Source organism: Neoarius graeffei, chromosome 14 (genome assembly GCF_027579695.1).
Source record: "Neoarius graeffei isolate fNeoGra1 chromosome 14, fNeoGra1.pri, whole genome shotgun sequence".
In the NCBI taxonomy this organism is placed as follows: Eukaryota; Metazoa; Chordata; class Actinopteri; order Siluriformes; family Ariidae; genus Neoarius; species Neoarius graeffei.
In genome coordinates this window covers 57142678-57167360 of record NC_083582.1, presented here as the reverse complement: position 1 = coordinate 57167360, position 24683 = coordinate 57142678, and the positions used below count along the sequence as shown (strand labels likewise).

At 42.3% G+C, this 24683-nt stretch overlaps 1 protein-coding gene across 7 annotated transcripts in view; it reads left to right on the top strand.

Moving 5' to 3' along the window:
* znf438 (zinc finger protein 438) overlaps positions 1-24683 on the top strand; it is a 141034-nt gene that overhangs the window by 30915 nt on the left and 85436 nt on the right. For 2 of the 7 annotated variants that reach the window (XM_060940111.1, XM_060940110.1), the window contains exon 3: positions 11703-11933. The exons of 3 other annotated variants lie outside the window; for them this stretch is intronic. In XM_060940111.1, coding sequence (XP_060796094.1) covers position 11933 — 1 coding nt within the window. In that variant the 5' untranslated portion in view covers positions 11703-11932. Of the gene's footprint in view, positions 1-652; positions 697-5271; positions 5482-11702; positions 11934-24683 lie in introns of those variants that run through there. 2 more of the 7 variants (XM_060940112.1, XM_060940115.1) reach the window with 2 other exon arrangements.

Sequence of the window (24683 nt, the reverse complement as noted above, 5' to 3'; positions counted from 1 at the left end):
CGCACAATTAATGAAAAAACGATGCCGTGGGACCTTTAAACAATACAAATGTATTATGAATCACATTAATGCTTCTCAATCCCTTGCAAAGGTTCTTAACATGATCTCTGGCTCACAAGAAATCAATAAATGGAGTCCGACATTGTGATTCAAACCTTACGCGAAAACATAAAATAAGCGGTTTTTGGCAAAAAATGAACCTCATGGTGCCACCATTAGACTTTTGAATCTGGTCAAAACATTTTACAGGATGTCTTTATTGGTGAAAAGGAACACCCAAACAAAAACGCATCAGATTTTATGAAAGTGAGGGCAACTGATGCACCCTATTCTTCATGCATATTTACAAGAGAAAAACAGACCAACGGACATTGAAAAACTGGAAAAGAGCAATAGTGGAAATATTGTTAAAGTTCTACTTGGAGGTGAGGAAAAGTGACGGAGATTTTTACAAGACGACTTCACTCGTGGACTTCACTCAGCAAAGCCCTTTTGTTTTGAACAACTGCAATGGAACAATTAATTACAATTAAAAGTAACTTTGAACTTGAACTGTAAACATTTTTATAGCTTGGATACAAGTTGGGTTGTTGTTCAGGCTTTTTGGACTTGTACCATTTTTTTATTGTTAGAAGTTTGTGCGTTGGATTGACGGAACATTGAATTACATTCGATCAGGATCAGCGTTCAATATTGGTAAGTTACTGCCCTGTTCTTAACTTTTTGTAAAATCTATAATTGTTCCATTGAGTGTGTATGTATAATAATAATAATTAGTACTGTCAAAGTTAACGCGATTAAAAAAAAATAGTGCCGTTAACGCAAATTCTAATTTGGTCCTGCGAGTCACCCGTAGTTCCTGTTGAGGCTTGTCGCACGCTGCTTCAATAAGAGTACGTGTGAGTGATGGAGAAAAGGCATAGGCATATAAACATCCTCGCCGCCATATTGGATGGGGCAAAGTGGAGATTCTTCAACCGTCTCTGGTATAGCGTCTAGACAGTAGCCGAGAATAAAGATGCCTCATTCATGTGCTGCGTTTAACTGTACCAACAGGTTTACCGTCCAAACGAGATCACATGGGATTACCTTTCACAGGTGAGACTGGAAAAATACTTTTCAATCCTGTTCCTTCAGTCTTCAGTTTCCCAGCTCAGCTCCACCGGGGAGGTGTAGAGTTATACGCAGTGAGAATTAGAGAATACAGCGCCACACTATGATGCACATTTTTGAACGTATGATGAATGTTTTTATTTTTATCTGTTTTTTTCTTCTTTTATGGCAAATACTTCTCTTCAAAAGAAACTAATGAAGAGTAAAATAAAACATTTTTTTTATTTTCCCAGTGATATGCACTTTATTTTTCATCCCTTGGTTTTCTCATCTAATATGGAAGTTATGGATGTCGGTGGCTGTGACAAGACGTGTTATGCTCTGCAATAAAAAAAAACAAAAACCTTGGTACAAAGCAAGCCCATTCACTTTTTTATGCTGATAAGAGAATTGCAATGGTTTTTCATGTGACAAAACTGTGCGATTAAATTGCGATTAATCGCAAGTTAACTATGACAGTCGCGACATTAATCGCGATTAAATATTTTAATCGCTTGACAGCACTAATAATAATATTGGCTGGCTTTGAGTGGCATATCAGATATATTCCATTCAGCTAGCATGATATTGAACGGAATATATCTGATATACCACTCAAAGCCAGCCAGTATTATTTAAATATTATACATGCAGGGCACTTTTTCGATGGAATAAAAAACGTGTTCTATTCCCTTCTAGCAGGTTTCAATCATTTAGTTTGATAGCATGCAATATTGTTAGCATATCGCTTATCCTGCGTGTATGATGTCACGCTACCCAATGGAGAACGAGCGGTGAATATGGTTTACGATATTGCATAGTTGTCAAGACAACATGACGTCACACATCAGAGATGTAAAACTTCCGCACTAGCAAGCGACTGGGACAATTTGTAAACAAACATGGCCGCCAGGTTTGCTTTGTTAAAATACGGAAGATTTTGAGAGAATTTTGAAAGAGAAAGGCGCGTTGAACACCTGAAAGGAATGTGTATGTATAATAATAATAATATTGGCTGGCTTTTTTTCGTGGTATATCAGATGGATATATTCCATTCAGCTACTCGTCTTCGACTCGTTCGCGATCATTCTAGCTGAATGGAATATATCCAATATACCACTCAATGCCAGCCAGTATTATATTTGAATATATCGCTCTGATCCGTGATGTATTTTGTATGAAAAATGAGTTTTTCAACATAAACTTCTTATCTTTAAGCCAACGTGTGATTTTTTTTTTTTTTTCTTATTATATCGACACATTCACAAACAAATTTATCCGAACAATTCATCGATTTCCTCACAAGTGACACATTGAGAAATACGTCACAGGTGTAGTTCATATGAAAAATACGAGTGAAGTATTTCCCAGTAAAACACTCATTTCCGTGTAACATAAAGCTGTATGAGTGTGTTCAAATGAAATCACTGGTGTGTCCATCTTACTGAAAGTGTACAGAAATTGAATAAACAAAATCGGTCCAATGCTGATGTCAGCATAAAAATGTGTTTAGATAATGCTCAGATACTAGCGTCATCTCTCTCTCTCTCTGCATGTTGTCTTTTTTACAAGACCACCGTGCTGCCCAAAAATGAATCTTCTCTGGCCCTGTTTACACTTGGTTTTAAAATGCATCTTGCGCGTTCAGATCATAAGTGCACAGCACTAAATACAAGTCTAAAGGCCCACCAAGGCACACTGTGATCTGATCACTCAACCCACTTCCTGAGGTGGTCTGGGATGCATTCGACCACATCTTTCGTAGTGAAAATGCTAATGAGTCCTGATGCGTCTCTGACAAGGACGTAACAGGAAAATACATCATCAGTGCAGGATGTGGTGGTTGTTTTGGTGACAGCACACCAACGCCCGAGAAGATCGAGAGGAGCACTGATGTACATGGCTGGAGTGCAAGAATATATTCGTGTTTTTAACATAACCGTGCACGAGGCCCTTTGACCTTCTAGCAGAAGGCAAGTTTATTTGTATAGCGCTTTTAATAATAGACATTATTGCAAAGCAGCTTTCCAGAAATTTAAAGACCTTTTTAAACATGAGCTAATTTTATCCTTGTTAAATCTTCGAGGATCTTGGAGGAACTTTGCAAAGATCTTGGGAAGATTTTTTCCAACAAAGATCCTGATCACATCCTCAAGGATCCTAGCAAAGATCTTAACAAGATCCTTAGAAGGGTCCTTCTAATATCTTTGAAAGATCCTTGAGGATCTTGCAGGATCCTTGCAAAGATCTTTGCGGGCATCATTGTGAGGATCTTTGTCGGAGCCTTGAGGATCTTTACAAATGATTTTGCGTATGAAGATCTTTGAAGGATCCTTGAGGATCTTGCAGGATCCTTACAAAGATCTTTGCGGGCATCATTATGAGGATCTTTGTCGGAGCCTTGAGGATCTTTACAAATGATTTTGCGTATGAAGATCTTTGAAGGATCCTTGAGGATCTTGCAGGATCCTTGCAAAGATCTTTGCGGGCATCATTATGAGGATCTTTGTCGGAGCCTTGAGGATCTTTACAAATGATTTTGCGTATGAAGATCTTTGAAGGATCCTTGAGGATCTTGCAGGATCCTTGCAAAGATCTTTGCGGGCATCATTATGAGGATTTTTGTCGGAGCCTTGAGGATCTTTACAAATGATTTTGCGTATGAAGATCTTTGAAGGATCCTTGAGGATCTTGCAGGATCCTTGCAAAGATCTTTGCGGGCATCATTGTGAGGATCTTTGTCGGAGCCTTGAGGATCTTTACAAATGATTTTGCGTATGAAGATCTTTGAAGGCCTTTCGAAGATCCTTTAAGGATCGACAGGTCTTTGATGATCCTTAAAGATCCTGATCCGACAGACATTGTCGCAAAGCAGCTTTCCAGAAATGTAAAGACTTGAGCTAATTTCATCCCTAATCTATCCCGAATGAGCCAGCCTGTGGCGACGGTGGCAAGGAAAAACTCCCTCAGACGGCATGAGGAAGAAACCTCAAGAGGAACCAGACTCAAAAGGGAACCCATCCTCTTTTGGGTGATGGCAGACAATGTGATTTATAAATAACTCGCTTCTATAACAGTGCCTTATATAGACACAAAGTACAACTGTGAAACCAGGAAACTCATTATAGTTTTAACGTGAAGTCTGTTTTTGTTGAAGTTATAAACTGTTCATGACAACTGCAGTGCTAAAGTTAGCAAGTTAACTGTAGTCCTCAGCCATAAAAGCGTTACTGTAAGTGTCCAGAGCATCTTCTAAGTGCGACTTTAGACTGTCCATATGGGGCCGTCTTCCACAGGAGCGACGTGATGAGACTCCAGCCAGATGTAGGGCATCAGGATGGATCAGGGAGGTCCGAGGAACAGGAGAGGTCAGCATCTCGATCTCAGGATCAACATGTAACTCAGAGGGGGAGAAAAAACATCTTACAGTGCCAAAAATATATAAAATAATAGTAATAATGCTCATTGATTAGGGTGTGTCTCAGCGTATGCATGACATGTGTCCATGATGCAGGTTTAGAAGAGTAGTGCCTCCATGCTTCAGACTTCGCTCTGCTCCTTAAAGGAGATACGCAGAGCCATGGTCTCACTTTTCATCTATAAATGCTTTGAGACCTCAAGAATGGCAAGCGTTAATAATAAATCTAATATAGTAATTTTTACAATTAAAGTGATTCATATAGGTAGCGGTCTGAGTGAATGACCTTGACATCTGTAACGCCACAGCAGGAAGTCTATTGGTCTCCTTGCCATTTCTGCTATACTAAAACACAGAGCTGACTGCAACTCCGATCCTCCATTTTGAGCTAATTTATCGCCATGCCATGTAGATGTGTTGCTGGCGGGTGCAGCAGCATGACAGAAGGTGGATTTATGTTGCATTCATGGCCCAAGAATGTTCAAACTGCAAAGATTTGGATGCGTTTTGCGAGAAGTTCACGGGCACATTGGGCGCCTATGAAGTGGTCTTTCCTCTGCTCTGCACATTTTACTGAAGACTCATACGAGACCTCTGATCTGTTGAGGAGCGTTGGCTATAAGCCCGTATTGAAAGAGGGTGCAGTACCAACAATTAAAGGAAAACTGCAAGAAAAGGAAAGTAAGTTCAGTTGCACCAGTTCTCCCGGAGTGTGAGCCGAGTGTTGTTGCTAAACGTCCCGTCCTGGGTTTTAGTAATTGCCTGAGCCGAGCAGTAATGGCGGAGTACTCAGTATGGAGAAAATGGAGAATGAGTGGACCAGCTGTCTGATTTCTCCGCTGGATACGCTTACCTCAGCAGCAATATCTCGCCCTTACGTGGAAGAAGCGAACGAACGAACGACTGAAAGTCAGATTGTTTCAAAACAATCGGCCACAAGGTCGGCCTTCAAGAAGCGAGAACACAGACGGGTAAGACGTGACTCTCATTTGGATACAAAACAACAGAAACAACACCACTTCTTGTTTACCTGCATTTAGATTAATGCATGTAACTTGTATTGTGTGTTTAAGTTAGCGGTATAAGATTATTTAACTTGCTTCAGAATGTGATTGTCTCAGTTTATTTAATTAGCCTTTTACGTTTTATCAGTCAGTGCGTTTACATGCACGTCCAAATCGAGCTGCTGTCGGTAATCGAGCAAAGGGTCCCAGCAGGGGTGCCAGAGAAATCCAATCCTACATGCACAAGTGAAATCGGGCTATTGTGCAAGGTGCATTGTGCACCCGAGCCACACGTGGCGCTACACGCCCCATCGTGTTGGTACACTTCCGGTTGTCGTCATGAAGAAGAGCTATAGTGTTGCCAGATACTGCTGACGTATTCCAGCCCAAAACATGTTCAAATCCGCTAAAATGCACTTAAAACCCCCAATCTGGCAACACTGGCAGGTCCGTGTTCAAGCTGTTCGGCTTGCTCTAACAGACTGTATGGCTACAAACTGTCCGGCGCAGACCACTGTTTTGTAAGACAACTTATTTTGCACAATAATATTTTTCTAAAGTCCATTTTTTGCTTACAAAAAAAATATTTTTTTTTGCTTACAATTTAACTTATGTCTTAATAAACACAAAAAGTTCAATTGTTTTGTTTTTATTGACATTCTTCAGATGTTGGATATATATATATATATATATATATATATATATATATATATATATATATATATATATATATATATATATATATATCAAGGTTCCCGCGGGGTCTTAAAAAGCCTTAAAAGCATTGAATTTAAGAATTTGGAAATAATACCTTAAAAAGCCTTGAAAAAGCCTTGAATTTTAATGTGTAGGTCTTAAAATCTGTGCACAGTATGTAATTTCTCCGTATAGAATTTCTCATTATTTTTTAATATCTTAACTGCCATTTATTTTGGTAAATAATGTACCGGTTGCCTAAGTAAGTAAATAAGTGGCGGAACTGGAGCTGTGGGCGGAACCATGCTATCGCACGCACACCCCATTGGCAAAGTTCTTTGAACACACATCCCTGAACTTGTTTGGCGCGCGGTAAAAGGAAAGTCTGGAGAATTAAGTCTAAAAGTATAAACGAAAAGTCTATAGCCTACATATAGGCCTATCTATGGAAAAATGGGCAAATGTAAGTTTAACGAGGCATGGAGGCATCATATTTCATTTCGTGAGTGGGTAAAACCTGTCGATGGCAATGTATTCGAGGCGTTTTGCTGTGTGTGTAAAAGGGCGTTTAAACTCGGCACAATGGGCGTGAAGGAGCTAGAATCGCACGCGAAATCATCAAAACACATAGCATGTATGAAAGAGAAACAGCGAACGCCTTCCATCCATCGCCAGTGTTTTTCGGCCAGCCGAAGCGGCGGTCAACGTTAATCAACTACCTAGCATGGCTAATGCCAGCCAGCCCGTTGCTAGTGTAGTCCCTCATGTAACGACTGCAAGAGTAGATCTGCGCACAACATTTGGGTCTACACAAACAATGAAAGCGGAGGTGTTGTGGACTCTACACACAATTGCGCAACATCAGTCCTATAATTCGAACGAGGGTATCTCGGAGTTGTTAAGGTGTATGTTCCCGGACTCCGATATTGCTCAGAGCTTCAGATGCGGTGCCGACAAGACAGCCTACATCGCAAAGTTTGGTCTCGCGGTCCACATCAAAGACGAGCTGGTGTCTAAAGCCAACCAATCACCGTTTGTGTTGATGTTCGACGAGAGCATGAGTGAAGTAATGAAAACAAAGCAGCTTGATGTACATGTCCACTTCTGGGACGAGGGACAGGTCAGGTCCAGATATCTTGGCTCTCAGTTCATGGGGCATTCCACCGCCAAAGACCTGCTGTCGCATTTGAAAGTAAGCACAACCTTTTATTATTATTATTTTACATGTTTCTCAATTGATATTGATAAAGCTGCGAAATTAGGTCTTGAATTTGTGTATAAATGGTCTTAAAAAGCCTTGAAAAAGCCTTGAATTTCACTTGAAGAAACCTGTAGGAACCCTGATATATATATATATATATACACACACACACACACACACACACACACACACACACAAATACAATGACTTGTTTATGTACACAATTCACAGCTATGTAACAGCTGTACAGATGTATTTGGTGATACAGTAAGTGAGCTAAATTTTAACAGTGCAAACAATGCCACAAAAAGAAAAGATTCATGCCGTTGTCATGATTCGTTGTCATGCCGACCGAGGCTGTTGTGTTTCCCGCTTGTGGTCTCGTCACTCGTCACTTCCGGAAGGGGCAGTGCTGAAGTAAGTAGCTCGAATACGTAGCTCGATAGGGTTTACATGAACTAAGTAGCTCGGCAGAAATCGCATAATCTAGGTCGTGTAGCTCGATTCCGAGAAATCAAGTTCGGTTCAATTTCAGCCGAATTAAGGTGTATACATGGCATTTTGAACTTCGATTTCAGTCGAGCAACGGCAGAAATTCGATTCTCTCTATGTGCATGTAAACGCACTGAGTGAAAAATGCATGCATGTACATGTATGTTGCAGAAGTTATAACACCCATCCTGTTTTACTGAGAGTCAACCCACAATCAACGAAGTCAAATCAGTCTTAGTTGAGCAAGTCGGTAACGGTATTTCTTACTTTCACCATAAATTATTATTATTTTTTTATTTATATGACTTTGGTCTATAGCTGTAAAAGGCCTCGGCCTTAAAACCGGTTACCGCTGTGACGTCACGCACTCAGGGCTGGCTGGCTCAGTGGGGCAGCTCCAATGCCAACTTTGTGGTCAATTTTAACTCTCGAAAAAAAATTATATAATTTTATTCCCATTTATGCAGCATACAAGAGTCAAGGATGGAGATACTATCCACTCAGAAATGTATTTAAAAATAAAGGTTCTGCATATTTCCTTTGAAAGAAGCTCTCAAAATACTGGTAGATGATCATGACGGCCAGTGAGATGGAAGTGATATACTGTAGGCAGTGACGAAATCTGGACACCTTGGAGACGCATGACACATATACACACACACACACAAGGGTGTAAACAGCGATGTGTCTCGCTCGGCTGTGCCCTTGTGATCAGATCGCCCAAGATGCATTTTTAAACCAAGTGTAAACAGGGCCTTTACTGATGATGATGAGCTCCTAAAGTAGCCATTTTGTAACTTGATTTTTACATCAGAAAGGCAGGAACCAAGCACGCCTGAGTACGCGTACGAAAAACAAGGAAAATGCATAAAGTGTAAATTATGAATGCGGCCAGAGATGTAGAACATGAGCGCGAGTGGATGTGGTAATGGCCTGGTGAATGTTTCATTCCCCAGTAAGCTGCACTCCCCACCAGTCTGTATGAAACTCCTCGCCAGGTGGAATCAAGCAATCGTCTTGAAAAGTAGCTGCGTTTTCTCCTGAGTCAGTGCACGGCCACTAAACCCAGAGAGACTGGATGCTCGTAATGAACCTAGAGGAATTCCAGTAAAATAAAAACAGTGGAAACGTGAAGATGGCTGAGACTTTCGCAGCAACCCAGCTGATGTTTATGTGTGGGAGTAAAAATAGCAGCTGAGCCATGTTCCCACAAACTGAAGTCATGTTCCTGTCTCTTAGTCACATGACCTCTCTTCCTTTAAAGAGTGATTGGTTACAGATGTGACTGCGGTAAAACAAAAAAACAACAAAAAAACTCAAAACCCTGCATCATTACTTGATTAGAAAATAAACATAATTCAGGTGTGTGATCGAAGGCACGAGTGAAAATGGTGACATTTCTTCCTGTAAATAACACCGAATGACTCAGTCGTATCAGACAGGAAGGAACTAAATACTGATCAAGTGACTGAGGCAGGAAACTCCTAAATACCACGCTAGTGACTGCTCCATCTGCGCTCTTCTTCTTTTTTCCATTTCTTTTTTCTTTCTGACATGTTTACGTGTTACCTGACATGTAGAACGAGCAGTGACACTTCAAATACGAGCTGACCGTGGGAGGAATCTTGTAGCTTTCCTGTCCTCTAACATTGTGCTCAACAGCTCTTTCAGTTTTTTTTTCCCCTTGAATCTTCCGATGACTTTTTCTTTGCCATCTTTCCTCTCTCCATCTCCGTCCTCACTCCTGGATGAGTCAGGAGTTGTTTGTGGTTGAGGCAGTGAGTCTGCTTTTATTATTCTGACCACATTAACATGTCTCAGGCCCTGCCCATAGGTGGCCTCGACCTCACGTCCCGAGCTTTTATTGCCATGCCAAACACACACACTGAGCACGTGGGTGTGTGCGCGCGCGCATGCGAGTGAAAGAGAGTTCAGCATTGCAGTAACAAATATAATCTGATGCATGAAAACATTTTCACATCTATGAGGGTATGTAGCTTTACTGAGAACGCGCCAGCAAAAACCGTGATGCGTTTTCGCAATCGACCGTCTGCAAAAGAAATAATTTGAAGGGGAACTGAAGGCAAATTTCTTTAAAAAATTGAAAGAGCCTCATTAGATCCTCGAGGATCTTAAAGGATCTTCACAAAGATCTCGTAAAGACCTTGACAAGATCCTGATTAAATCCTTGAGGATTCTAGTTAAGATCCCCCCCCCCCCCCCCCCCCCCCAATCTGTCCCTCTGAGTTACATGTTGGTCCTGGGATTGAGATGCTGGCCTCTTCTGCCCCTCGGACCTGCTTGATCCATCCTGGTGCCCTGTGTCTGGTCGGAGTTTTATCGCATCACTCCTGTAAAGGACGGGAAGGACGGCCCCATGAGGACAGTTGAAAGTCACACCTGGAAGACGCTCTGGACTCTTACAGTAATGCTTTTATGGCTGAGGACTACAGTTGACTTGCTAACTTTAGGACTGCAGTTGTCATGAACAGTTTTGCACTCAAGTTTCCATCAATGAAGAGTTTATAACATCAACGAAACCGACTTCATGTTAAAACTGTTAATATTGTAGTCATGCTGTCTGTTGTTGCCCAAATGAGGATGGGTTCCCTTTTGAGTCTGGTTCCTCTCGAGGTTTTTTCCTGATGTCGTCTGAGGGAGTTTTTCCTTGCCACCGTCGCCACAGGCTTGCTCATTGGGGATAGATTAGGGATAAAATTAGCTCACGTGTTAAGTCGTTCAAATTCTGTAAAGCTGCTTTGCGACAATGTTTATTGTTAAAAGCGCTATACAAATAAACTTGACTTGATCTTTACAAGATCCCGAAAAGGATCCTTTTAAGATCTTTTGAAGGATCCTTGTTAAGTCTTTGAGGATCTTGGAGGAACTTTGCAAATCTTGTGAAGATTTTGACAAAGATCCTGACCACGTCCGCAAAGATCGTAACAAGATCCGAAGAAGGGGCCTTTTAATACCTTTGAAAGATCCTTGACACAGATCTTGCAGGATCCTTGCAAAGATCTTGTGACGATCTTGACGAAGATCCCGATCAAATTCTCAAGGATCCTAGCACAGATCCTTAGAAGGATCCTTCCAAGATCTTTGAGGATCCTTGCAAAGATCTTTGTGGGCATCATTATGAGGATCTTTGTCGGATCCTTAAAAGATCTTTTGTCAAATCCTTGAGGATCTTTACAAATGATTTTGCATAGGAAGCTCTTTCGTAGATCCTGTCAGGTTTTTCACCAGGGATGCCGCATGACATCCTGGCATCAACATCAGGAATTGTGTTGCGCACGTTTTTGTGGCAACGTTCACGTGCGCGCTTGCGATTTTGCTATGGACCTCGAACTTGTCAAACCCGGGGGAGACAGCGTGCACAAAAGTGTGTGTAACACGGGTCCTGATGTCGACGGCGTGACGTAACACGGCATGCTGACTCATGAAAGTTCCTCTTCACTCCTGCTGTACGCACGTGACCTTGCCGCACTTCGTTCGTTCACAACAGGAACAGTCGAAGAACTTTTTGATCGCGTTGCAGCTCATATACAAGAGCATGCTTTCGTCCATCACGTTGCCATGTTGGATGGCTGTGAGGAAAAGTGAACAGAGAGTAAGACCAAGAGTTGAAGAGGACACCGAGCCAGAGCTTCGGAAGGCTTTATAGATGGCACGGAGTGTGTTTTTTCTCCATTTTTTAAAATTTATATATTTATTTATTTTTAAAGTCCACACTTACAAAGTAGCCCTAATTACCCATTCCTCAAACCTTAGCTTTGACCGTCTTGTGTTTCTGCAGATAAAAAGACCTGAGGAAGCAGCGTATCGTTTAGACTTTTGGAGAAATCGACTCCAGCGTGTCTCCAGCAACCCAGTGATCCATCCTGTGTGTAATCACCGAGCATGGCAGCTTTGTGGCAAGATCTGTTACCGTAGCAAGTTTGGCGAGCTCTGAGATTTGTGGCCTTCATGGAATGTTGTCTCAGTCCCCGAATGCTGAACGGCCATTTTGAACCACAGACCCATTGAAGTGAGTGACAGGACTTATTGACATGCTGGCCGTGTGTGTGTGAGAGAGAGAGAGAGAGAGAGAGAGAGACACACACACACACACACACACACACACACACACACACACACACACACACACACAGGGTGCCTCCAGGACAGGGAGTGATGGACAAGGTATGACATAAGAATGCTGTTTCCCAAAGATGATCCTTATCGAGCGATAAGCACATGATTTTATGGTCTCCGGAGTTCTTAGAAGTGTTTATCATGTGGATATATAGATCATAAGTCTATGCATGTGGAACAACTTTTTAATACTGCAAAATATTGTTGAGTGCATATTAGCTCGAAGCAATAATCCTTTATGCAGTTTCGTATTTGTAGCCAATTAAATTCTTGGATGTGAGGTCATTTCCAGGCCAGCCAAGGTGAAGTCGTACTCCCCAACCAACCTGAGGAGTCGATGATAAAGCTTATTCATTGCTTTAATAACTGCAGGGGTATTTGGGTCCTTGCCTAATGGCAATAATACTAAACAAATTGCCTCCATCCTATGAGAACTACGGACTAATTATTGCCTCGTGTTGAAGTTTGAGCAGGTTACACGAGGTTCACAGATGGGGTAATTATCATATGTCATATGGCTTTTCTAGAAGAGCATATTGAATTCTCAAACTAGGAACCTCAGGCCTTTTGGTTAAGGTGTTTTCAACAGGGTGAGGTCCAAGTGGTGTGTGCTGTACAGTGTGTAAAAGCGCTCTGGTCGTTGCTTCGAATGCCACGTACTGAGTACATCATCACAGTTTGAATGTTGGGACTTGAATCAATGCCTCCTGTTTGGAGAAAAAATGCACACCCAGCATAAATGACGTAGAGAAATACGCAATCAGTCCCACAGCTTGGCTGAAATTTCAAGCATCGTCAGTGGTCATGATGATGATGCCCCTTGGAAAATAAATGCCAGAATCAATCCTGTGTGCGCACGAGAGAGTGAGAGACACCGAGACAGACAAAGAGGGACACAGAGAGAGAGAGAGAGAGAGAGAGAGAGAGAGTGAGTGCTGGATAGATGAGACCAAGTCTAACCTGGACCAGAGAGATGGAAAGAATCAAAAGAGGAGAAAAGGATCCAAAGCAACCACCTCATCTGTACGCTGTGGTGCCGTGGTCGTGTACGGCTGCCAGCGGACCAAGCTCACTCACTCAGCTTTATTGCTGATGGGAATGAAGTGAGTTCAGAACCGTCCAAACGGCTTTCAGTCTGATGCCTAATAAATTGACAGACACCAGCACAGTGACTGAACTTGAGCGCAAAAGGAGAGCTTTGAGTTTACTTCAAAATGTATGCGGCTATCTTCAAGTGAAGATAGGTTTTATAATGTACAGATACGCCTGCTGCTGCTTCTTCTTCCCATAGGGGCACCACTGGATGACACTTTAACAGCCCATCACTGGTGTGTCTAGGACATTTAAACCTGACGGAGCTCACCCTTCTCCAAGCTTGGACGGTTTTTAGAGTAGCATGTCTTTGGATTGTGGGGGGAAATCCACACAGAAATGGGGAGAACATGCAGACTCCACACAGAAAGGCCCCTGCCGGTCTTGAGGTTCGAACCTGGAACCTTCTTGCTGTGAGGCGACAGTGCTACACCACCACAAATAAGCCAACATAAGCTCAACTATTCTATCCACATTCACTGGATATGAGCAATTACCGTACATGCTCTGATAGCCTAGTAGTACAGTAGCCAATCAGCTCATACAGTTAGGTCCATAAATATTTGGACAGACAACATTTTTTTCTAATTTTGGTTCTGTACATTACCACAATGAATTGTGAACAAAACAATTCAGATGCAGTTGAAGTTCAGACTTTCAGCTTTAATTCAGTGGGTTGAACAAAATGATTGCATAAAAATGTGAGGAACTAAAGCATTTTTTAAACACAATCCCTTCATTTCAGGGGCTCAAAAGTAATTGGACAAATTAAATAATTGTAAATAAAATGTTCATTTCTAATACTTGGTTGAAAACCCTTTGTTGGCAATGACTGCCTGAAGTCTTGAACTCATGGACATCACCAGACGCTGTGTTTCCTCCTTTTTAATGCTCTGCCAGGCCTTTACTGCAGCGGTTTTCAGTTGCTGTTTGTTTGTGGGCCTTTCTGTCTGAAGTCTAGTCTTTAACAAGTGAAATGCATGCTCAATTGGGTTGAGATCAGGTGACTGACTTGGCCATTCAAGAACATTCCACTTCTTTGCTTTAATAAACTCCTGGGTTGCTTTGGCTTTATGTTTTGGGTCATTGTCCATCTGTATTATGAAACGCCGACCAATCAGTTTGGCTGGATTTGAGCACACAGTACGTCTCTGAATACCTCAGAATTCATCCGGCTGCTTCTGTCCTGTGTCACATCATCAATAAACACTAGTGACCCAGTGCCACTGGCAGCCATGCATGCCCAAGCCATCACACTGCCTCCGCCGTGTTTTACAGATGATGTGGTATGCTTTGGATCATGAGCTGTAGCACGCCTTCGCCATACTTTTTTCTTTCCATCATTCTGGTAGAGGTTGATCTTGGTTTCATTTGTCCAAGGAATGTTCTTCCAGAACTGTGCTGGCTTTTTTAGATGTTTTATAGCAAAGTCCAATCTAGCCTTTTTATTCTTGAGGCTTATGAGTGGCTTGCACCGTGCAGTGAACCCTCTGTATTTACTTTCATGCAGTCTTCTCTTTATGGTAGATTTGGATATTGATACGCCTACCTCCTGGAGAGTGTTGTTCACTTGGTTGGCTATTGTGGAGGGGTTTTTCTTCACCATGGAAATTATTCTGCGATCATCCACCACTGTTGTCTTCTGTGGGTGTCCAGGTCTTTTTGCATTGATGAGTTCACCAGTGCTTTCTTTCTTTCTCAGGATGTACCAAACTGTAGATTTTGCCACTCCTAATATTGTAGCAATTTCTCGGATGGGTTTTTTCTGTTTTCTCAGCTTAAGGATGGCTTGTTTCACCTGCATGGAGAGCTCCTTTAACCGCATGTTTTCTTCACAGCAAAATCCTCCAAATGCAAGCACCACACCTCAAATCAACTCCAGGCCTTTTATCTGCTTAAGTTAGAATTACATAACGAAGGAATTGCCCATACCTGCCCATGAAATAGCCTTTGACTCAATTGTCCAATTACTTTTGGTCCCTTTAAAAACGGGGTGGCACATGTTAAGGAGCTGAAACTCCTAAACCCTTCATCCAGTTTTAATGTGGATACCCTCAAATGAAAGCTGAAAGTCTGGACTTTGTCCATGTCCATTATATAACTATAACTTGAATATGTTTCAGTAAACTGGTAAAAAAAAATTTGTGTCAGTGTCCAAATATATATGGACCTAACTGTATACCCTGAGTCTTCGTCAGCTGTCCATTGCTAGCGATGATGACTGCTTCATTAGGATGCGCAGAAATGTAGATGGGCCGCGAGGCCTGCACCAGAGTGACTGAGCCATCTGCGGTGGCGGTATGAACGGCCCGGCCGAGCCGCCATGGAACTCCTGGCCTTGTGAGCTCTCGTATACTATTCTCTCCTAGTGAAGCGCCTTGCACAGTAAAGTAAGACAAACAATGTTGTGCCCCATTGTGTTGTCTCTCTGGACCTCCAGACCTGATGCCAAATGGTGCACAAAAGTGCCACAGACCTGACGGGTATGGAAATTGCCCCGCAGTGACAACTGACTTGCTGAGTGATGCCATCCGTTAGCCATTTGAGTGGCTCTTCCACATGCCATCTGTTGGTGCGCCATTAACCCTGTTGGGTGCATCTGCCACATTGCACCGAAAAGCGTCCTGCTGCCAGCGCCTTATTGGCGATGTACTATTTAACCCACAGCTGGAACCCAGGCAGGTGCTACCACTCCGGGTCTGAGCGGACCTGGGAGCAATGGTGATTAAGGGGTAACTCCACTTTCCCCAAGTCCTCCTGGACCTGAGACTCACCACCAGTTGCAGTTTCAAGTCAGACCCAGGACTATACCGTGAGTAGAGAAAAACAAAATGGCGGAATGTGTTGCTGAACCAACCAAGGATGAGAGAGAAACTCTATTCGAAAGCAAAACCCCCCAAAATACAAAAAAAGCAACGAAATATGGAAAAGTATTTGATGGTAAGAACGTTTTTTTTTTCATGAATTATTATCGCATTTTTCACAAATTGCTACCGTCATTTCGCCGGTTTGTTTGCATTCTAAACGGACGTTTTGTATCAAGTTTTTATTTATTGAATTTGCAAAAATAAATAAATAAATAAAACGCTCCGTTTCTCAAAATCCAGTGAACGTGGATAGAATAAAACAGTTATTCCGTTCGACCTCATCGTACATGACTTATAGCCGACTGTCAGCTCACATACGACTCGATTTCGTGGAATAACTAACTGTTAAATACGACCTGCACGTCTATAATGCGTCCGATTCTAACCGGTTCCCTTTTCCTATCGCATATCATTTATTACTGCTTATACTTGATATCCTGTGCATTAAATACACTTCACTAAGTGCTCTGTTCTTAAGACGTTCCAGCCCGAAACACCGCACTGGCATCAGATCAGATGCAGCATTCGATCTGCTGCTGTTTTTAATGCTCTGAATGTCTGTTATGTTGAGGTTAACTGACCCGGCTCTCAACACGTGAATACAAGACCCGACTTGTTTTGCCTCTGAAACATGCAGACGATGTCAGCTGGGTATCATGTGAGCCAGTGCAGTGACATATTGGCACTTTAAAAGCAAAGTACGTTTGTTTTTTGCATTTTTTTTTCTTTCCCCCTTGAAAGCAGTCTGTAACACATGGTGATCTCTTGATGCTGATGTTTATGGCTGTGGGACGGCTGCATGCTTTGGTGTAATAAGAGAGCTGGACTGGCGAGCTGGACAAATTGTCTCGTAATTGGAGGTTTCCAAGCCTCTGGCAGTATATGCTTGGAGGCAAAACAAAATGGCGGTGTGTGTGTGTTTATTTTTGGATTTTTGAGCAGAAACATGTGCCCAGGACAGCATACTGATGGTGTTTACAGGTCCTCCCACATGAAGAATCATGCACTTTCATTAAACAAAGTACGATCATAAACACAGCTGATTGGACGATATTCAGTGACATTGTCTCTGCGCGTTTTTGATCTTTCTGGCTTGTTCGACTTGCAGAATCAAGCATTTTAACCAGGGCTTTGAACCGGTTCAAGGAACGAAAACGAAAACCGGGAACCTTTTCTATTTCACATGGAACAGAAACGAAACCGGAAACTTTATTATTTTTTATGTTCCGGAACAGAAACGCTTATTAAAAATAATGGTAACCAGTTAATACCGGTTTTTATTTCGTTCCTCAAAGTTTCTGTAGCCTACAAATAAAAAAGTCATTCTTCTCCTGCGCAAGTTTCTATGACCCGCTGGGGTTCACTTCCTGTGTGACATTCGCTGACTGAATGGAGAGAGCGGGAGGGTGGATTACTACCACGTCTCCACATCTTAAATAAGAGGTAAATATTGCAGTCTATCGTTATTCAAAAACGTCAATTTCAAACACGATATCAATATATTTGTCCACGTTAATGAGAGGCTCGCGAACATTAAATGACGTTAACCTCTGTTAGCCTATCAATGCATAGGGCCTGACTAGCCTTTGGTAACACACTAAATGAATTATCTTTCATTTTTGGCACTTTTTCTGTTTGTGTAGATGGGAAGACATACTGAGAATCCAAATCGCCAACATTTGAAATAATAATTGTTTTGAATTATTTCTTGTCTTTATTTAATGAAGGTTGTAATAGAATTAGCCTACATTTGGCTTAAGCTGGATGAGACAGAGACATAATTTTATAGCCATTTGTTAAACAGCTGACAGGGAACGTAATTAACCGTTCCGGGAACAAAATTTTTTTGTTCTAACCGGTTCGGGAACGTCTATTTAATGGTGGAACCCAAAACCGGAAACGTTAAAATTCCGTTTCTGTTCGGAACGAACCAATAGGAAAAAAATTCTGGTTCAAAGCCCTGATTTTAACAGGATTGCTTTTAGATTGTCGTCGTCATTGTTCCATTTTCCTTATTTTGTTTACTTCCTTATTTCCTTTGTACGTTGTATTGCGTCTTTATGTTTAGGGCTGGGTATCACAGTCAGTTTTCTAGATCGAATCGATTTCGATTCTTAGGGTTTTAAATTGATTCATCACGATTCGATTCAATCTGCTCTTAAATAATGAAAATATCTCCATACAATACGTTGCAAAATACACGTCTTTATTTTGTAAATTTGACAGTTCACACGTAACTCAGCTCTGCTTGGCATATCTTGCAAACTACCTTGGTTTTATCAAGCTCTTCGTCCTTCGTCGTTTTAAATTTGAAATGATTCCACACATCAGATTTAATTTGAGACGGCTTGCCGAGCGGTGTTTTCCCTGCCTCAGCCATGGCTCTGGCCTCAGCCATTTTGTGTGCGTGCTTGAACATCACGACGTACGACTTCGCAGCTGCGTCATCACGCACGAGACGGCTGAGGGAGGAAAATCACACAACACACGAGATTGTGTTGTGGAAAAAAAAAACCTCGATCTCATGCCCTGTGAATCGATAGTGCGAAATTTAAATGAAATTGATCCAAAATCGATTAAATTGATTTTTTTTTTTTTTTTTTACCCAGCCCTATTTATGTTTGTATGTTTTGTGTTCTAGCTAGGTGTTGCCCTTTCTCAGCCAGGACTCACTTGGAAAAGAGACTTTCGTTTCAGTGTGATTTTACCCTGATTAAATAAAAATAAATGAATATTCCGCAAACAAGCCTGAAATCCTTCATGTAGGTATTGATCGTGATTTAATCTAAATTCCTTACATACACATTCAAACCGAGCGCAGCATGTGTGTACTGTACGCTAAATAAATCTGTGGCATCTACAGTCAAGATTCACTGCATACCGAAAGTATTCACACCCTTTCACTTGTTCCAAGGTTATAACTTTAACAATTATATCCTTTTTTTTTTTTTTTGCTGTCATACGCGTTCAGAATTGAGTTTAGACGTTCCCTTTTCCATCGCTCAGCCTTGAGATGTTTCTACAACTTGATGAAAGTAAATTCAGTTGATGGGGAATATTCTGGCACGATGCACATCTGTCTATATAAAGCGTCACAGCTGACCGAGTAAAAAATAAGCTATGAGGACTTTAGACCTCTGAGAAAGAAGAAAGAAAGTGATGATTCCGAGAGCCCTAATAAAACTGTGAAGGTGCCAGAGATCTCTTTGGCATCTTTCAGTCTTAAATGTTAGACGTTGGTAACGTGATGACTGATCCACCCTGCGTCTTTTTATCAATTAATTCGTTAACCAGCCCACTGCACAAGTCACATCTCCAGTGTCCCGTGTTATGATGATCCAGGAGTCCAGTTAACTAAAGGCTTAAAAGTGGCAGCTAGCATAAACTTAGCTCGATAAGTTAATTAGGTGTGTTAATCCAGACTGCGGGGAAATATTTACCGGCTGGGAGGTCCGTATCGTGAAATACCGTGACTGAGGTCTTGAAAGTACTGAGCGAGGCCCTCTGGGCTGAGGTCAGTATTCAAGGCTGAGGTCACGGTATTTCACCATACGGACCGACCTTAAGCTGGTAAATAATATATTTATTTTTTTCTTTACCAAATTCTAACAGAAAACGAGAGCGCCTGAAAGGGAAAACCGAGCCGAGCCGCCATTTTGAATCCTCATTCACGGCTGTAATGCAAATGGCTTCCTCCTCGGTATACAAGTGCACTTCCATCTCATCTCATCTCATTATCTCTAGCCGCTTTATCCTTCTACAGGGTCGCAGGCAAGCTGGAGCCTATCCCAGCTGACTACGGGCGAAAGGCGGGGTACACCCTGGACAAGTCGCCAGATCATCACAGGGCTGACACATAGACACAGACAACCATTCACACTCACATTCACACCTACGGTCAATTTAGAGTCACCAGTTAACCTAACCTGCATGTCTTTGGACTGTGGGGGAAACCGGAGCACCCGGAGGAAACCCACGCGGACACGGGGAGAACATGCAAACTCCACACAGAAAGGCCCTCGCCGGCCACGGGGCTCGAACCCAGGACCTTCTTGCTGTGAGGCGACAGCGCTAACCACTACGCCACCATGCCGCCCTGTGCACTTCCATGGCAGGAAAAAAAAGCCCTACATTTTGCCGCCTATGTAGTCCCCGATTTATACAAAATTGAGTCATTCAGGATTCAGCCATGTTTTTGCTCGGTGTTAGCAAATTACAACGTTTTTAGCTTTCTCCTGAAATGTTTTACTTTATTTCTTCTTCCTCAGGGTAGTAAAACTCGCTTTCGCTGTGAACGCTGTCGTTATCGCTATCCATGCTGTAAAATTAATGCTATTCTCCTGAGAAATGCTGGCAAAAATTTATAAGATTTTTGATAATCTTATAAATAAATCTTGTAAAAAAAAAATAAATGTTGACAAAAATTGCTACCATGTTTGTTGTTGTGAACGAGCGAGTCGCCAGGGGTCCGTAACCGGGGTCCGTACTGTAGGATACGGACCCACTCGCCAACCAGTCAGAGCGCAGGATTTGGACCACGAAAAAAATAATTAACGGTTATTCCACAACATTGAGTCGTACATGAGCGGATAGTCGGCTATAAGCCATGTACGATGAGATTGAGTGGAATAACTGTTTTATTATATCCATGTTAACTGGATTTTGAGAAACAAACAGCATTTTTATTTTTTTATTTATTTATTTTTTGCAAATTCGATAAATAACTCTTTATACAAAACGTCCGACAAAATCATTTCTGCTCAGGCGGACTCCTTAAAAACCTATCGATGGCTACACGAATTGACTTTAGTGTTGTGTTTTTTGTACAAAGTGCCGTCTTGCTGTCGTCCCGAGATATAGAACAGCTTTAGACGTTTATTTAATTCTTCCTTGGGCATTTCAGTGATGTAATTCTCAAACTTCTTTGAGCTTTTAAACCGGTCTAAAAAAAAATCAAGTTTTAATGCTTAAAGATGAAAGGTAGACTGACTTTCAGATTTTTCAGGTTTAGGTCATAAAAAGAATTTTTACCTCCGCCAAGGAGGTTATGTTTTCGGTAGCGTTTGCTTGTTGGTTTGTCTGTTAGCAACGTTACGGAAAAAGTAATGAACGGATTGCTCTGAGATTTTTCCCAGAGGTGTGACTGGGCACAAGTAACAATCCATTAAATTTCGGCGGTGATCCGGATCACCTTCTGGATCCCGGATTTTTTTAAAGGATTCTTGGCGGAGGTCTGCGCTCTCCGAGTGCTTTTCTAGTTTCCTGTGTGAAATCCACACAGACACAGGGAGAACATGCAAACTCCACACACAAACGCTCCCATCGGCCGCTGGGCTCGAACCCAGAACCTTCTTGCTGTGAGGCGACAGTGCTAACCACTACACCACCGTGCCGCCCCCTTTTTAAGAATGTCGACCTAATTCACCAAGGTAAATCTAGATTCACCTGATTTCAAAACCACCTGCGACATACACTTTTTTGTTCACAGTTGAAAAATATTGAAGAGGAAGTTATTTTTTTTGGAAACTAAGTGCCTCCGACTGTATCCTTTGTCCGTTAAAAATGTCTCATCTCTCATCTCATTATCTCTAGCCGCTTTATCCTTCTACAGGGTCGCAGGCAAGCTGGAGCCTATCCCAGCTGACTACGGGCGAAAGGCGGGGTACACCCTGGACAAGTCGCCAGGTCATCACAGGGCTGACACATAGACACAGACAACCATTCACACCCACATTCACACCTACGGTCAATTTAGAGTCACCAGTTAACCTAACCTGCATGTCTTTGGACTGTGGGGGAAACCGGAGCACCCGGAGGAAACCCACGCGGACACAGGGAGAACATGCAAACTCCACACAGAAAGGCCCTCGCCGGCCACGGGGCTCGAACCCAGGACCTTCTTGCTGTGAGGTGACAGCGCTAACCACTACACCACCGTGCCGCCCCTGAGGTTGTAAATGATTAATAAAATATTTATATAAATATTTTGAAGTAGGAGACTCCGCACAGTAAATAAACAGGACTTGAAAGAAATGTAAGACACATATTTGCAGCAGAGCTTCACATGCGGTTGAAATTCGAGTCCATCAAAAAAAGTGCCCTCTCAGGAAAACCATGAGGATCGTCACCACTTCAGTTGTTATTCCGGTTACCACCATGAACAAACCCTGCTGCACAGTAGTTGGAAATCTGTACTCAATCACATCCATTAGCAGCTTTTCACTTGGTATACCTTACTCACGTGGACTATAAGAAAGTGGGTCCATTTTAGAAACGCGCTATGCCGTCTTCTCACCACAAGTAACATGAGCAGTATCTCTGAAATTCTGCACAGTTCATTTCCATCTTAAAGGGGAACTGAAGTCATTTTTAAACTTGCTTTATTTCTTAATTAACGTGTTATTCAATTACGTTTTTGCTTTTATTAACTTTATATCGTGACTCGTATTGGCATATTATATTACACTTATCGGCCTTTTCGGTTTTTAGCCGTGTTGAATGTAGTTCGTTTGGTCCACGGCAGGCGTCGCTTATCCGCGCGATCTTCACGAGACTTGTGCGAGACTTCAAACGTGAAGTGTCAGTGCCGCCATTTTGAAAACTGTTTCCACAGCGGCCAGATCGCCATATCATTCCAATTTAGATTCATTTCGAGATTTGCCAGCTTCATCAGTGATGGAGATTATTCCATACGACTCCGAACCAACGTGGAGTAGAGAAGAGTTGGAAAGACGGCAGGATAAGGACGAGTCCGTCGCGCTGGTATTTACGTCATTACTGTCGCACAATTAAAACGTGGCAGATCAGGCGGCTGGTGGGTTTTCAAAATAATAAATACATGCATGTATTTTTGTGATAAATCCATATTTTACAGAGCGCATTTCCCACATAATCCTCACTAAGGTTTCGGACAGCACTACAAAATGGCGTCCACACTGTATAGTGAGTAGGGAGCGATTTCGGACACAGGGAAAACTTCCGGCTTGATTACGTCAGCGTTTGAACGAGGGCTCGTGCGTCTTTTGACAACGTTGGCAGATGTTCATCGCTTTGATTTCCGCTGTACGTTTTACTTCCGTCCTACGATGTCTCGCACAGGTCTCGGCGAATCTCGTTTACGGCCATTGCTTTGACATATGGACTGATATTACAGAGCGTATTTCAAACACTCATAACTTGCTATAGCAGTGACAAAATAGCGATCAGAAATGCATTCCTATATTTAATAAAATGAGAAATCGAATTTTGATTTTAAAAATTTGCCTGCAGTTCTCCTTTAAAAGGTACATTTTGGCCGTCTGTCCTGAATAATTTCCCGTGTTGTTAAACATAAATGAACAGTTTCATGCTAAAGCATGTTAAATAAACATCTCCTGGGGGCATCATGGCTCAGGTGGCTAAGGCGCCATACCATAAATCCGGGGACCCAGGTTCGATTCCGACCCGAAGTCATTTCCCGATCCCTCCCCGTCTCTCTCTCCCACTCATTTCCTGTCCTGTCTCTACACTGTCCTATCCAATAAAGGTGAAAAAAGCCCCCCCCCCAAAAAAAATCTTAAAAAAAAAAAAAATCTAAAAAAAAAATAAATAAATAAACATCTCCTTTCAGAAACCGTCATTAACAGGTAGGGTTTTGTCTATCCTATCTATTGATCGATTGTAGCCTACCAAATGTTTGATAGTTGTCCTTTTTCAGACTGTGGAAACCATTGGTACCTCGCCCCGGGACGGAGTCCACCAGGGGGCGAGGTATTGTTTTCGGGGGGGTTCTTTGTTTACGATATTACGGGAAAACGGCTGGACCAATTGTCATGGAATTTTCAGGATAGATGGGCATTGGTCTCAAATAGAACCTCCAACATTTTGAGGGTCATCCACTCAAGGTCACCAAAAAGGTCAAATTCTTTTCCGTTGTGGCTACTGCCTCATATTAGGGGTGTTCACACGGCACATATTTGCATCGATGCTGCACCGATGTATTTTGTTGCGATATATCTTATACCGGTGTAAATTTTGTGGAGCGTTCACACGTCACAAACCTGCTTACTAGAGAGAAGCGTGTTAGCACCGGTGCAGCCCCACTTGCGTTCACACGGCAGTTTTTGCGACCATGCTATACGATAGTAGTAATGCGGAAATGAAATATGCGCATGCGTGAAAATGTACTTCCTTTTCCCGGTTGTTATGGCATCACCAAGCGCCGAGAAAACAACGTGGATGAAGACACCAGTGTTGCCAGATACTGCTGACGTTTTCCAGCCCAAAATATGTTCAAATCTGCCAAAATGCACTTAAAACCGCCCAATCTGGCAACACTGGAAGACACGCAGTTGTTGTTGTTGTTATTCGCCATTTTGGAAGCGCAAAATACCAGGATGCAAATTATGCAATGCCCGTATGTAATCAACTCTCCTCACGCGTAGCGAGTCTACCCCTGTAGCGTTCAGACGGCCCATTTTATATCGGTGCTGCCCCGCAAACTAGCATTTACTCCGGAGTAAATTTCTTAAACCACCTCCCGAGCAGGGTTAGATTTGCACCGGTTTAAGCAGCTTTCAGGGGCTACACCGCTATAACTTTGTACCGTGTGAACGCTCTACCGGGGCAGCCCCGGTGCTACACCGGAGTAAAAGTTGCCGTGTGAACACCCCTATAGAGGCGCTAACCACTACGTCATCGTGCTT